This window comes from Morone saxatilis, unplaced genomic scaffold (genome assembly GCF_004916995.1).
Source record: "Morone saxatilis isolate NCDOM2014 unplaced genomic scaffold, NCSU_SB_2.0 Contig20, whole genome shotgun sequence".
NCBI lineage: Eukaryota > Metazoa > Chordata > Actinopteri > Moronidae > Morone > Morone saxatilis.
The window spans coordinates 20,296,299-20,310,736 of record NW_023339763.1 but is presented as its reverse complement, the minus strand read 5'-3'; the positions used below and the strand labels follow the sequence as shown (position 1 = coordinate 20,310,736).

General features: G+C 41.2%; 1 protein-coding gene across 1 annotated transcript in view; it reads left to right on the top strand.

The window, feature by feature from the left end:
• The window catches only part of atp2a3 (ATPase sarcoplasmic/endoplasmic reticulum Ca2+ transporting 3), a 56,408-nt gene that overhangs the window by 32,997 nt on the left and 8,973 nt on the right, over positions 1–14,438 (top strand). Inside the window, exons 10-21 of the mRNA XM_035666167.1 lie at positions 4,651–4,753; positions 5,899–6,030; positions 7,693–7,809; positions 7,938–8,156; positions 8,966–9,301; positions 10,356–10,576; positions 10,674–10,876; positions 11,269–11,354; positions 11,720–11,853; positions 12,625–12,742; positions 13,684–13,801; positions 14,140–14,420. Coding sequence (XP_035522060.1) covers positions 4,651–4,753; positions 5,899–6,030; positions 7,693–7,809; positions 7,938–8,156; positions 8,966–9,301; positions 10,356–10,576; positions 10,674–10,876; positions 11,269–11,354; positions 11,720–11,853; positions 12,625–12,742; positions 13,684–13,801; positions 14,140–14,183 — 1,831 coding nt within the window. The 3' untranslated portion in view covers positions 14,184–14,420. The remainder of the gene's footprint in view (positions 1–4,650; positions 4,754–5,898; positions 6,031–7,692; positions 7,810–7,937; positions 8,157–8,965; positions 9,302–10,355; positions 10,577–10,673; positions 10,877–11,268; positions 11,355–11,719; positions 11,854–12,624; positions 12,743–13,683; positions 13,802–14,139; positions 14,421–14,438) is intronic.

The following is a 14,438-nucleotide window of genomic DNA, read 5'->3' as shown; positions in this document are numbered from 1 at the left end:
GACAACACAGTTTGACAATATAATGCAATTAATGATGCCTTGTACTTTTCTTAGTGCTTCCAGAGTGCAGTCAGATAACTGACAGTCTAATCTGAATTCAATTTGATGCAGGAAAGATGATTACATACTGAAAATAGCACAACTTCAATCAGAGTTTAGTGGCACACAGATGAAGAGTGTTTATACATTTCATCTTAAATAGATGAAAGTTAAGCTAGTGCAGCTATTTCATATTTTTAATAACTGTAACAGATACAGGAAATAAACAGATTTATATAAATAAATTCATATTTACATTCCATGTCTGTGGCATATTCTACTGATACAGACATTGAAGCTGTAGTGAAATGTATATATTGCTGGTATAATGTCGATATGACTATGGACGACTCAGGCGGACAGTTTGGCCGCTCTAATCTGTTAGTATGGGCTCTAAAATAAAAAGCAAAAATTTTTAAAAAGCAGTTAGCGTCTCCTTGGTTCTTTCGACAAAAAGCCAATGGGATTTTTCCATTGGATTTTGGATTATTGCAGAAAATAAACTCTGTGCTGAACAGATGTTTATGATACCTGCACGTTTTGTTCAGCAACATAATCTTCACAAATGAACAGCACTTTTATGATTTTTTTTGCTGTAAATGGGATTGCCGGAAGTAAAAAGCTAACATAAGCTGTTCTGAAACGCTCTTGTTGGGATTTGAAGACGTGGATCACTGAGCTAAACCGCGACGCAGACGCAAGGTTATAAAACCGTGCCTGGTGGAATTTCGGGGGAAAGGTGGACTAGTGAGTGATATGTTGTGTTCACCGTGCTGACGTTTAATGTCTCTGACAACCTCTGTAGTCTCATTTACAGCACTTGTTAGCAACCGCCTTTTTTAATGTGACATGTAAAAGTTTTAAAACTCACAGGTCGGGTATTTACTGATGTATTTTATGTCACAGAACAAAGCGTAAAAATTTCAGGCTTCTAACCAGAAATCTATTTAAAAAACCCACTGATTTCGAGACGAGGGAACCGGAGGTGCGAAACAACGGGTTTTAAGATTCATTCCTGCAGCACTTTATTACTATCAAAAGAAAGATGGTGCAGGTTTTCTTCCTCGCTCACTGACTGGAGTGAGTGTGCTTAGTGATGCCACAGGTGGTCAGAAACTGTACTACAGCAACACAGGAGCTGCACTCCAGGAACAAATGAAGCATCATTTTTGGTTTTCATGGTATATATTGACTTCAACAATAAAGACCTTTCTTGGCCTGATTCTTTTTTCCTACCTTTTCATTCATTGAAAAGCTTATGAGTTTGTATTTTTAACATTATTCCTGGTACAAATGTTAGGAGCAGCTTTTCGACTCTGTTTTATCATTGATATGAGGGTCTTCGAACAGGGCTAGTAGAATAAAGTGCACACATATAATTACATGTTCGCTTTTCAAGGTGAAACTGTAAGTGCGGAAAAATGTGTGTAGATAAAGTAAAGTAAAGATGGTGGCGGACACATTAAATACAGTCATAGACTAACCACAACCTGCTGTATCTTGCTAGTGCAAACCATGCTAGCTATGAGCCAAAAGCAAAATGTCACTGGTGCTAACCTTAAAGGAAATTACTCTGTCTGTCAGTAAATGTACAGTTACCTTTACATACATATTATGCAAACAGAGTTTGTCTGCACTGTACAGTTTGTGTCTAATCCATTGTATACACACAGAAATCAATGATATTGAATAAAGGATTTATAGAAAGGAAATGTGACTGAACTGATGGCTGATTTACTACACTACACTGCTGTCTCGTTTATTTTTATATTAACTCTTAAATCATCAATAGATATCATCCCAGAATGTATTAATATATTCATTACCACTCTCACTTAAAGGTTTGCAATGTCCACCAACCAGTGTCTCTCACACACACACACACACACACACGCACACACACTCAATCATACACACCTGATCCCCTTCAATGAAGTCGATTCATCCTTTGTGTTGACCGAAGGGCAGACTGTATTATCAGCCATTCCAGCAGCAGAAAATGTGCAGTAAGTGAGTGAGTTTGCTTGGCAAAAGGATAGTAGACTATTTAGCTATTTGTACAGTGGCTTCAGCTCAGACTTTTAACAAAATAAAACCCTTCAAAGTAAGTGCCAGTCAGTAAGTGAGTAGCTTTGTGTTGTTTTAAGCTGACATATTATTTTTCAGAAGCTTGAAAGGAGTATTTCATCAGTGGCTGGCAGTACATTTGTTTATCATCCTATTAACGGGTGTACTGAATGAGTTGAAATGGCAAACAGTGTAGTATAACACAACCCAAAACAGACAGACACAAACAGGACCAGCTTAATCAGCTAAAGGCAGCTGGGTAAAATGAGCTGTGGGCCTTTATTGACCCCCCATTCCAACGACTGTCCGTCTATTGTATCCTGTTGCCTTTAACTACTAATCAGGTAGAGTGCACCTAGCGTTATATTTTGCCATGAGCTCCAGAAACCAAACTACGCTGCCCTAGGTGTCTTGTGTTTTAGTTAATTTGTGGTAATTGGAATAATTTATTTTGGAATCTGCATCTGTAAACAATATCAAGTGAAATAAAGATTTTAAAAAGGTATAAAAGGCACCCTTAACAATAACCTTGTGAGGCAGCTGGACTCGTGAGATCACAAAATGATTTGAGAATGATGATTCATGTGTTTGAATGCATTTGAAATGATGAGCAAAACTGGAAATGGGATTCAAACGGTGTGGCGCCATTGTTTGTAGGCCTGCGGTGATGACTCGCATAATTCACAAAATCACAAAACACGGACCTCACTGATCAAAAATGCTCTTCACTGACAACAACATTTCAGAAGAAACCCTCTCACACGAATGAACTGGTGGGGGAAGAATTAGTAATCAACACACAAGGATTTAACTACCCGCTTGATTTTGTGCGAATACCCGTACGATGGAAGAACCATTAAGCAGCGCCATTATCAGGCAGATATGTATAGAGAGAGCTGAGGAGACAGCTCGGCAGACACATTCAGACAGGTTGACAGGCAACCAGAAACACACACACACCCACATCGCATCACTTGGCCTCCTTTAAATGACAGATGAACCAGCAAATACTGTAATTAGGTGGATGTAATTAAAATCTGCATATGTAAATTTAATGTAAATTAGGTGTACTTTGAAGGGCAACATGGTGTTTAATTAGCAAGAAAGGGGGTTATCAAGAACTGTAACTAATTATATCTGCAATGCTGCATGCTTCATATCTCATTCAAACTGATCGGTCTAATGCTTCCACACTTTTTATCATTTCTACTAAGATTCCAGACTTTGTCATGATTTTATTTCCTGCAACACGCCTCGGTTATTTTACCTTAATATGTCTTTCTGTCATTCTTTGTCATTTTAGGCATTTTGTTTCACCATTCGCTCTGTTATCGTGTGCACGGTGATGTTTTTTAGTGTCACTCATGCTGAGCTCCGAGGCCCCGTCGGTCTTCACTTTTATACTTTGCCATTATAGAGCACTTGTGTGCTTCATCACTCTGCAGACAAATTCAATTAGACGACTTTAATATGAGCAAAGTGATGTTAAGAATAGGCACAGCTGCTCATTTGTAGTTCTTCCATGTTCGTGTATCCGATACAATTTATATGCTGTGCAGGCCTATCATGGAGCTATTATGAGTTGTTATCTTTCTCTGCATAAACATCCATCATATACCCATGCATCTTCTCCAGACCGTGTAATTGATCATGGATGAAGTCAAATCTAGATCTGTGTAGTCTTTCTGGGAAGACAGTCTATTATCTTTTAACCCTTTAACACCTGGTCCACCTGAACAAACGGAATATTTTGTGCTATCTATCTTAAAAGAGTCTAATCTATTTTAAGTCGCATATTCATATTTCTGTAATTCTTCATAGCAGTGATCAAAAAAGGCATTCTGCTGGTAAAATTTGGACTCATGACCTCTGTATTTTTTTTAAAAACAAATGGTTAGTTCAGTGTGGCTTGACTCAACCAATGAGACTTTGGCCACCAGCTAAACTAAAACTCCATTATGCACAGAGCAAAATGGCCAAACAGTAATCTCTTATTAAAAAGCAGCCAATTATAGCCGGAAAGCAAAATGACATTTTGTTATCACATAGCACAAAATGTTTCGATTTCCTGTCTTTTTGATTAATTTCATTAAAACAGCACCGAGTTGGGATTTTTGGTCTCTTATCTGCCACAAATGCACGCGCACACACACACACACACACACACACACAGATAGTATGCCCATGCCGAGGCAATGTGTTTGAGGTGGCATTGAGAGCTCACTTGAGAGCCTGTTTCTGTCTGCCTCATTATCATCAAAGACAACAGGCGCTCCAGTGCGTGCACACACACACTAACCTACATGAGCACACACACACACACACACACACACGTATGCACATGCACGCACACACCACACACTGTTTACTACTGTACAACCACTGTTTCTTCAGTCAACTTTGGATTGCTGAACAACTGAATATTTCCCCCACTCATACATATTGATGAGGTTACTGCGTCTGAGGTGTAGTGAACTATGTTTTTCCCTTGTGTTTTACTGTTGTGAGTGACATTGTGTGTGTCTGTGTGTATTTTCCTTCCAGACTGAAAGGAGACAGGCCCGTCCAGTGTGGGGACTATGATGGGCTTTTGGAGTTGGCCACTGTGTGCTCTATGTGCAATGACTCTTCACTGGACTACAATGAGGTCATTAACATACACATACATGCACACACATACACTCCCTTATTATGTTGGCAAAAGTTGACAAAAGAAGTTCACCAGAGGGCATTAGACATGATTTTAACATTATTTAAAGCATGACCAACAAAACCTAAGAAAATGTCCCCTGTTGGATTCTTGGTTCCCTCCTAGAGACTTACGACGACCCGGTCCACGGTTAGATAGGTTTGCAAGTGCATTCACACGCACACACACATACACACACACATGCAGATAATTGTGTAGTTAGAATTTGTTTCCTTTTCTATACCTGACATCCTTTTAAAGTTCCTATACAAAATAAACCCATCTGTAACACATTCAGCATTGTGTAGGTTAGGTTTCTTTGCAAATATCCTCAAGCATTTACAGTATGGATAGTCACACTGCATTGACTCCATAAGAGGTATAACTGGAACACAAACACGAACACACAAACACGTAACACAGAAAGCCTTCTCTTCTTCAGCTGAGCTAATTTTACTCTGTATGATCTTTTTCTCTGGTTTGGATTGCTTTTCTCACCTCTTTGTTATCACCATGGTATCATGGTAACTATGCTGAGGAGTGAGGCCAGGGCACTTCTCAACTCCCATGTATCCTCCCAGCCTCTGTTAAATGGTCGTTTTGCCCCCAATTTTGTACATTTTTGAATATAGAGCCCGAGTGTGAGATCAATGCGTGCTAAACCGGGAGAGAGAGACAGAGGTTGCAAAAGCCGCAGAGTGCTGCAGGGGAGCGAGGTGTTTTGTTGCCGTCTATGTCCAGTCACACAAACAAATGATGTGTGGTACGCCAGCATCTCACCTTCTTCACATCTCAGCTGGCAAGGGCACACACTTAAAAACACTTTGCATGTATCACTCAACGTTTGCAGAGGCATAGGTGACTGACCAACAGATTTGCTTAGAAGTCATTCTTCTGTCATTCTGAAGAGGGTCGTTCAATTTCACAACAGTGGAGACAGTGTGTTTGTGTAAGCTGTTTCTCCTTAGACTTTATCTAAAATGTGTCAGAATTTAATGACTCAATCACTTTTCAAATGGTTACCGTATCACTTTTATATCATACTTTCTCAATCCAAGAAACCGTACCGCAGCATGTTTTGATGTATTTCTTTTATCTCGTAGGCCAAAGGGGTTTATGAGAAGGTGGGTGAAGCCACAGAGACGGCTCTCACCACCTTAGTGGAGAAGATGAACGTCTTCAAGACTGACGTGTCCGGACTCAGCAAGGTGGAGCGTGCCGGTAGCTGCAACTCAGTAAGATTTTCCACATTAAAGTTTACTAAAGTGGTGGGGAGTATTATTGCATTGTGACAAAGTGGTTTATAGCTTTTTGTGGCTCCAGTGGGGGCTGCACAAATGTGATAAACTGATGTCACTTGATGAGGACTATAATAAAAATAAAAAAAAGGGGGAGCCTGCCAGGCCTCTGTAGCCCACTCCTCAGCTCGAGGCTACATTAGCCGCTACTAGTATAACATACCCAAATCTCTGTCAGGGCATAGTACACATCTGAATTCTTTTATACATTTCAGTGAGCATATTGTTTGCTTCAGCAACTGGCATATCTGCTGCAGGCTTTGCAGTTCTCAGCATGAATATGCCAATGAGACTGTAATTACAGCATACTGTACACTGTCTGGCTGTGCAGATGACATAATGTTCTAATGTTCTCCATATTTGTGCCAGATGATACATTTAGGTATTATTTCATCCAGAGTGACTTACAACAAGATGAGGGTTTAGTGTCTTACTCGAGGGCTATTTATTAAAAGTTTTTTATTTAAAGTTGTCATTGACACATGTTTGACTTCTGGGTGTGATTGTTTGGTTATGAATTTAAAACATTTGCAGCTTATCACAAATTAAACACCTGATCTCTTTTGAGGTGATGCCAGGTCAGCAGGAAAGCGTAGAGTCTGACTTGCGTGTGAGAGTATGTCCTGGTTCCTTAAGCTGTAGTTGGCGTTCCTGTCCCGAGGGGTCTGTCATCCACTGTGCTGAAGTCAGTCACCTCTGGTTCCAAGCCTTTCCCTTCTGTTGTAGATTAGAATCCCTGTTGGTCTCTCTTCCAGGAAGAACAAAGCTTGTTGGAGACAAACAAGTCTCAGATGACATGAGCCTTATGAAGGGTAGAGAAGCAGAAGTCTCATTTAATGTTTTTAATGGTTAAATGCTGAACAATAACATGCATCCTCTGTAAATTTTGGATTTGGAGATTATCTTAATTCTGCCAAATCTTTGCTGGGTGTATAGAGCTAAAAAAACAGAAGGGGGAGGGGGGGGGGATTTCCCAGCATGCCATGCCAAGACAAACTCCCATTGCTCTCCCTGTTTGATGGAGAGGAGGAGTTTGTCACATTGACAGATTTTAGGACATCCGTCAGATGTTTGAAGTCCCCTAACAGGCTGTGTGAACATCACAGCAGTCTGACTGTGCAGAGGGAGTGATCAGTGTTAACCTTTCATCCTTTCATGTGTACTGGGATCAGCACAGACTGAACTAGAGAGACACCTACTGGCAGAACGAGACTTGAGACTAAATGAACAAAATAAGTATGTAAGGATTAAGGATGTTTTTTAAGCTAAATGTTGTTTTCCTAGCGTAAGCCTGCAGTATTTTGTTCTTCTGGTTAGCATTTTGTATTGTTTTTCAATCATTCCAGTTGTTGTTGCTAAATGAGGCTGCAGCCAGACATCTAGACAAGATGGTTGAGTGCTTGGTCTGAAGTGTCATCCTTCAGCTGTCAGTAACTGCCTAACCTCTCACTCACCCACTGGCTGCCAGCCTGACAGCTGTCCACGAATGCAGCTGCCTACCTCAAGCACTGTCTCTCTGGCTCACTCTTTCATGTTATTATTATTATTATTATTTGTCATTCCTACTATATTTTCCCCTTCTTTTCATTCACCAACCAGGTGATCAGGCAGTTGATGAAGAAGGAGTTCACGCTGGAGTTCTCTCGTGACCGCAAGTCCATGTCTGTGTACTGCACCCCCGTCAAGCCGGGCTCCCAAAGCAAGATGTTCATCAAGGCATGAATGAATAATACAATCACAAAGATAGACGTGCTTTTCGTCACTTCCATTTTTTTTTTTGCCATTGTTGCTTTATGTTCTTCTCATTTGTTTTTCTCATTTGCTAATACAATTCCTCCTCACAGGGTGCTCCTGAGAGTGTGATCGAGCGGTGTCAGTACCTGCGCGTGGGAACCGGGAAGGTGACGCTGACACCAGGCCTGCGTGACCAGCTGATGTCTAAGATCAGGGACTGGGGGACAGGCAGGGACACTTTACGCTGCCTGGCGCTGGCCACTCATGACACTCCACCACGCAAAGAGGACATGGACTTGGAGAATTCCACCAAATTTGTACAGTATGAGGTACAGTAGCAAACTGTGGTAACTCATATAATCTCAAAGCCAGCAACCAGGTATCTTAGCTTACCTTAAAGACTGGAAGCAGGGGGAAACAGCTAGCCCAGCTAGGTCCAAGGGTAAAAGAAATCCGTCTTTAACAGGTTATAATGTGTTGTTTAATCCATACAAGTTAGTTAGGTGTTAGTTTAGTAGGTTTTTGCACAAATTAAACAAATAAGCTATAGAGAGATGAAAAAAATTCACCAACACTAATTTTTCCAACTTTTAAATTGTAAACTCTAAAGAGCTAACTCGCATTTGGATCTTTTGTTAACTTCAATATTACAAGTGTCAATACAATTTTGAATGAGGTTTTCTTACTGGAACAGAGCTGAGAATTTAGTTTCTCTTGGGCTCTTGATAACATGTTAATATGTGAGCCAGTCTCTATGCTAAGCTAAGCTAACTGTCTCCTGGCTGTAGCTTCATATTTAATGGACAAATATGGCGGTGGTATCGATCTTCTTAACTAACTCTAGAAAAGAAAGCACATGAGCATATTTCCCAAAAGGTCAAACTATTCCTTTCGTGTTATCTTTGCTGCTGTCTATCTTTTTTCTTTATCCAGTTAAAGGATAAAGCTTTTACACTCGGTTCTTCTTCCCTGGAAATATTCCTTTGTTTTGTAGAAAGTAATCTGTTTGATGTTTTCAGTAGCATCACAAATAAAAAGAGGTGAATTCCATTTCTGTGAAGCTGAAGTGAGATTCTGTTCTCTGATATAGTCCTGTGCAACCTAATCCCTCTCTCTTTTTTTCTCTGTTTCCATTCAGCTGGGTCTCACATTTGTTGGCTGTGTTGGCATGCTCGACCCTCCCAGGAAGGAGGTGATCGGTTCGGTGAAACTATGCAACGAGGCAGGTATACGTGTTATCATGATCACAGGAGACAACAAGGGCACGGCTGTGGCCATCTGCAGGCGCATTGGCATCTTCGGCGAGGATGAGGACGTGACAGGAAAGGCCTACACAGGCCGCGAGTTTGACGATCTCCCGCCGGAGGCCCAGAGAGAAGCCGTTAAACGGGCGCGCTGCTTCGCCCGCGTCGAGCCGGCTCACAAGTCAAAGATTGTGGGATACCTGCAATCATTCGATGAGATTACTGCCATGGTGAGGAAGAAGGGATGATGACTCCTCCTACTTCTTCTTCCTTACACTAGCACCCACCCACCCAACTCCTTCAACTTTTACACTTTTCTCTGCTTTCTACAAATCCACCCACTGTAAAATGTTATTGTCATATCTCTTTTTATGCCCGTTGTGAAGCAAAAAATGCATCACTCTTTTCTTTCGGCTGTGCCTTATGTGGATGACTTGTGGAGATTGCATGAGAGGAGGCCAGTGAGGCGTGACATGTTTCAGGTCTCTCTGAGGCTGCTCTCTCAGACACTGCTATCAAAAGCTGTCATCTCTGGCTCGCTCTGCTGCTTCCCATTTGACATACGTCTCAGAAGAGGGGTTGATCCGAGGGAAAGATGGGAGGAAGGGAGACAACAATATCGCCATTTGTCTGTCAGACTTAACTCCACCATTCACTGCTGCCCAAAGCTGCATCAGACCCTGCCGTGACAGATAAATATATCTCACTTGCTCAGCTTTAGCTTAATCCTGTCTGGATCTGAAACGATAATGAGCCTTCATATAATGAGATTCATTAGAGCTTTCCTTTTTTTTTAATCATCGTTAGTTAGTTAGTTCAATTTGTAGAATACTTTTCCCTAAAAATTACATTTGGGCTCAATATTTTAGGGATATACAAGTTGAGGCAAGAGTAGTAACAAAAACCTCACTTGTGTTTTTTTGTTACAAGACACAGGGCTCGTTTGTGTGTGCCAAACACTTTATTTGAACTTTTATTCTTCAAAGATTATTCATCTTTCTGCTCCTACAAAATATTCCTCTGCTACCTGAAATTCGTTCTTTAATAGTGTTGCACAAAATCAGCCTTTTTACACTGAAAGCTGCAGCAGGTAACTTTTATAAAAGTTAGCTACTGCAGCTTTAATGTTGCAGCTTCATAAATGTTTGAGGTTTTTGTGCATATGCTATGCACTACTATTGTAATGTTTTTGGGGTTGTTCACATAATCACAAACTCAAATACAGTCCTTTAGTGTGAGGTTTTCTGATGTATTCATGGCTCAATCAGTCTTTTCTGGTCACAGACAGGAGACGGTGTGAACGATGCCCCGGCCCTGAAGAAAGCGGAGATTGGCATCGCCATGGGCTCCGGCACTGCCGTGGCCAAGTCAGCATCCGAGATGGTGCTGTCAGATGATAACTTCTCCACCATAGTGGCTGCTGTGGAGGAGGGCAGAGCCATCTACAACAACATGAAGCAGTTCATCAGATACCTCATCTCTTCTAACGTGGGAGAAGTCGTCTGGTGAGAAATCGCACTTTCATACAACCACCATGTGGGAGCACCTTCAGTCTGAAGTCCTCAGCTCATATTTGTGTGTCTTCTCACTGTCCGTCTCCAGCATCTTCCTGACAGCCATCCTGGGTCTCCCTGAGGCTTTGATTCCAGTCCAGCTGCTCTGGGTGAATCTGGTGACGGATGGCTTGCCTGCCACCGCCCTGGGCTTTAACCCCCCAGACCTGGACATCATGGACAAACCTCCTCGCAACCCCAAGGAGCCTCTCATCTCTGGCTGGCTCTTCTTCAGATATCTGGCCATTGGAGGTAGTGTTGGCTCTGACCTGCTGGGCCACTAAGAATCAGTGTGTGATTATGTCATAGTATTTATAGGGTTATATTATAGGTCTCACACAAGTAATATTACCATACCAAAAGAATAATAATATTAGCATATATGAAACACAGAAATTCTGAATATTTCCATTATATTAACATTATTAACAATATGTAAATTACAGTATGAGACATATTCCTTCTGTTTTCCATCGAAATATACCGGACACATACATGCCTTATCTCTTATTTTAATGACAACTTTTGATTCAAATTGTGTCAATAGAAGATCTTAAAATTACTTTTGTTTGGAATTTCTGTCTGTGACAAATCTTATCAGTTGGTATCTGATGTATACATATGTCTGTCTGTTTTCCCTGTAGGATATGTGGGTCTTGGAACAGTGGGTGCTGCCACATGGTGGTACCTGTTTGATGAAGATGGCCCACAAGTATCTTTCTATCAGCTGGTGAGTTGCAAAATATTGTTCTGCCCAGTATGTCTTCTTGTATTTGATGCAGCACAGTCCCCTCCTCAGAATATATGGGTTTTTATGTCATATTTTGATATGTACACCCTTTCTTTACATTCCTTGCTGTTGGACACAGTGATCTCGGGCATCCCAGCAGTGTACAGAAATAGAAAAGGAAGTAAGACCCATGTGGTTTGATTGAGCACGGGGTGGGAACAAGGCCAAGGTTCTGCAGCTGTTCCCCCATCAGATCTGAGCCCCATCAAACCAGGTCGCAGAGGTCTCTGTGACATCCTGCTGACACACATGCGAACGCAGACACACGTACACACACACTGACTCCTCTCCGTCTCCCTCTACAGAGACACTTCATGCAGTGTACTGAGGCCAACCCCATGTTCGAGAACATAGACTGTGAGGTGTTTGAATCCCGCTACCCCACAACCATGGCCCTGTCTGTGCTGGTCACTATCGAAATGTTCAACGCGCTCAACAGGTCAGTCATCTTCTGTTGTGATGTCGGTTAAATGGTCCTTAAATGTCACGGCTGTCAGATATTTATTAAAAAGAAGACACTGTCATCCAACAAGACAGCACTCCCTTTGAGAAATAATTACACAGCTGTGTGAGGGATAACAGCATTCTTTCCATACCAGAAAAACACATCCATCACTCTTTTCACTGCTGAAGGACTCAGTGTTGCTGTTTATAATGCCCATATATTTTATATTCTGCATTTGGGGAATGTGGCAAAGAAATCAAGCTTAACCAGACATCTTAAGAAATGGAATAATGCTTATTTGGGGAGGCAGAAAATAAAAGGAACAGTGGTATGAAGGGAAAACTCCTCATGTTTTTGCCAGGATTGCTCATGGAGCAAGTCTGTCAGTAGCTCCCTATAGAAACAAATGTTCATGTCTCGTTTAGGAAAGAATCTGAGAAAGGAAAGGTTCAAATAAAGAGCTTCCTGACCAATGAAAATGTCATCTCAAGCCAGGACAGTCAGTAAAACTGTCAGGGGAGACACATGTTTACGTGGTTGCTATCACCCATATAACTCAGTCTCTCCAAGACTGAATAAAGTCGTGGCATATTTCAGTTGTAATGTAGTTGTGTTTCTTACAATAAACTAATACAATCTTAAAGTCTGTTAGCTGAGCAGAATCATTTGATCTTTTCAACATAATAGAATAACTTCCAAGTACCGAATGTGAAGTTAGTTATAAATTGTCAACACGTTTTGATCTATTAAAACTTCTCCCGCCAGTTTGTCTGAGAACCAGTCCCTGGTCAGGATGCCACCCTGGGTCAATGTTTGGCTGCTGGGAGCAATCATCCTCTCCCTCTCCCTCCACTTCTTAATCCTCTACGTTGAGCCTTTGCCGGTGAGTACTTATCTGCAGGACACTTGTAGACTGTCAGTGAGCCTAGTGAGTGAAAAATACATACTGATAGTACATATGGATCATGGACCAAATGCTTGACAGTCTCTGACAATGCTGATATGTGAGTTGTTTCACATGACCAAAAAAGCGCATTGCAACTTGGGAAAACAAATGCAAGCCAGTCCCTCCAGGATTTGGATGGTTCTTTTAGAATTGTTGCAGCAGTTTTGCTGTGTGTTGCTGTGTTTTTAGGCATTTTTTTGTGTAAGAAAGTGAAAATTGCTTCTTTTTTCCAATATTAATTAAAAATCAAATGTACCAGTGAGCTTAAAATCACACTGTTTGGACACAACTAGAAACAAGGAAGTGAGTTTGTTGACATATGGCTCAACTTTTTGTACAGGAGGCCACAACGATTGGTTAGATTTGCAGAACATTTGTGGTGATTGGACAAAATTTAAGGTTTGCATTCATTGTTGCTATTGCAACATCGCAATTTCCTGGAGGGACTGGCAAACAGTCAAAGCACAAGCAAATGAAGAAAATATCTTAACCAAATGGACAAAGATGTAGCATCATAAAGAAAACACAACCAAATATAGAACACCTATGAGTTGTAGAGCACATGAGTTACAAAACAACAGTTCCCAGGGGTTACTAAATTTGGCTTATTGGCGTCTCCTGTTTTGTAACTTTGTTTCATTCCGTGCAACTGCAGCACTTCTGTATTTGGTTTTTTCTTAGTTTTTTTTTCTATATGCTGTGCATAAGTTGTGTTTTGTCTACTTTTTGCCTGTGTTTATTTTCTTAAGTTGCAATGCGTTGAGCTGTCAGGACCACCATAGAAAATGCTTCATTGCCAGTGTCTACTGTATCTCTGTCTACCATCCGATGCATTATTATAAGAGTTTCTGACTTTTTAATTTTCGTCTGTCTTTCAGCTGATCTTCCAGGTGACCCCCCTGCACTGGTATCAGTGGATTGTGGTGCTGAAGATTTCCATCCCTGTCATCCTCCTGGATGAGGCACTGAAATATATGTCCAGAAACCATCTAGATGGTATGTTGAGGCTTTTTGTTCCACTTTTCCAATTAATCAACCCATAAAAAGTCAGATGTTATGAGTCTGAAATATATAGGGTTAAGGAAGTTTATTCAAACCATGAATGTTCTTCCAATGTTGAAAATCAGATTATTCTGACAAGTCTCTTTTGCTCTCTTTTCTCTCCTGCATTTCTAATTCAGCCTAAATTCTTTTTATCTCACCTTCTGTGAAAAGGTACTCTTATTTCCAACCTCTTCATGCCTTCTTCTCTCTCCAGTAGAAACTCGTAGCTATAGACTGATCGCACTAGCTGTCATGTATTCTAAATAGCGTGTTTCTTTCATCCCCGGCAGGTGATGAAGAGAAGAAATATCGCAGGAGATGGCAGCTGAACTAAGACCTCTCCCTCAACACACTCACACACTTAAACACACGCCTACCCTCTTCCCTTTACAAGCTAGGAACCTTTTCTCTCCCCTGTCCTCATTCCCCACTCCTGCATGTCCGACAAACCACCACTAGAAATGAGCAGTGGCTTGCATGAGAGCGAGTGTGCAAGAAAGAGAGCATGCGTGTTCCTGCGAGCATGGCTTTCTGTGTGTGTGTGTGTGTGTGTGTGTGTGTGTGTGTGTGTGTGAGCATGCAGAGGTAA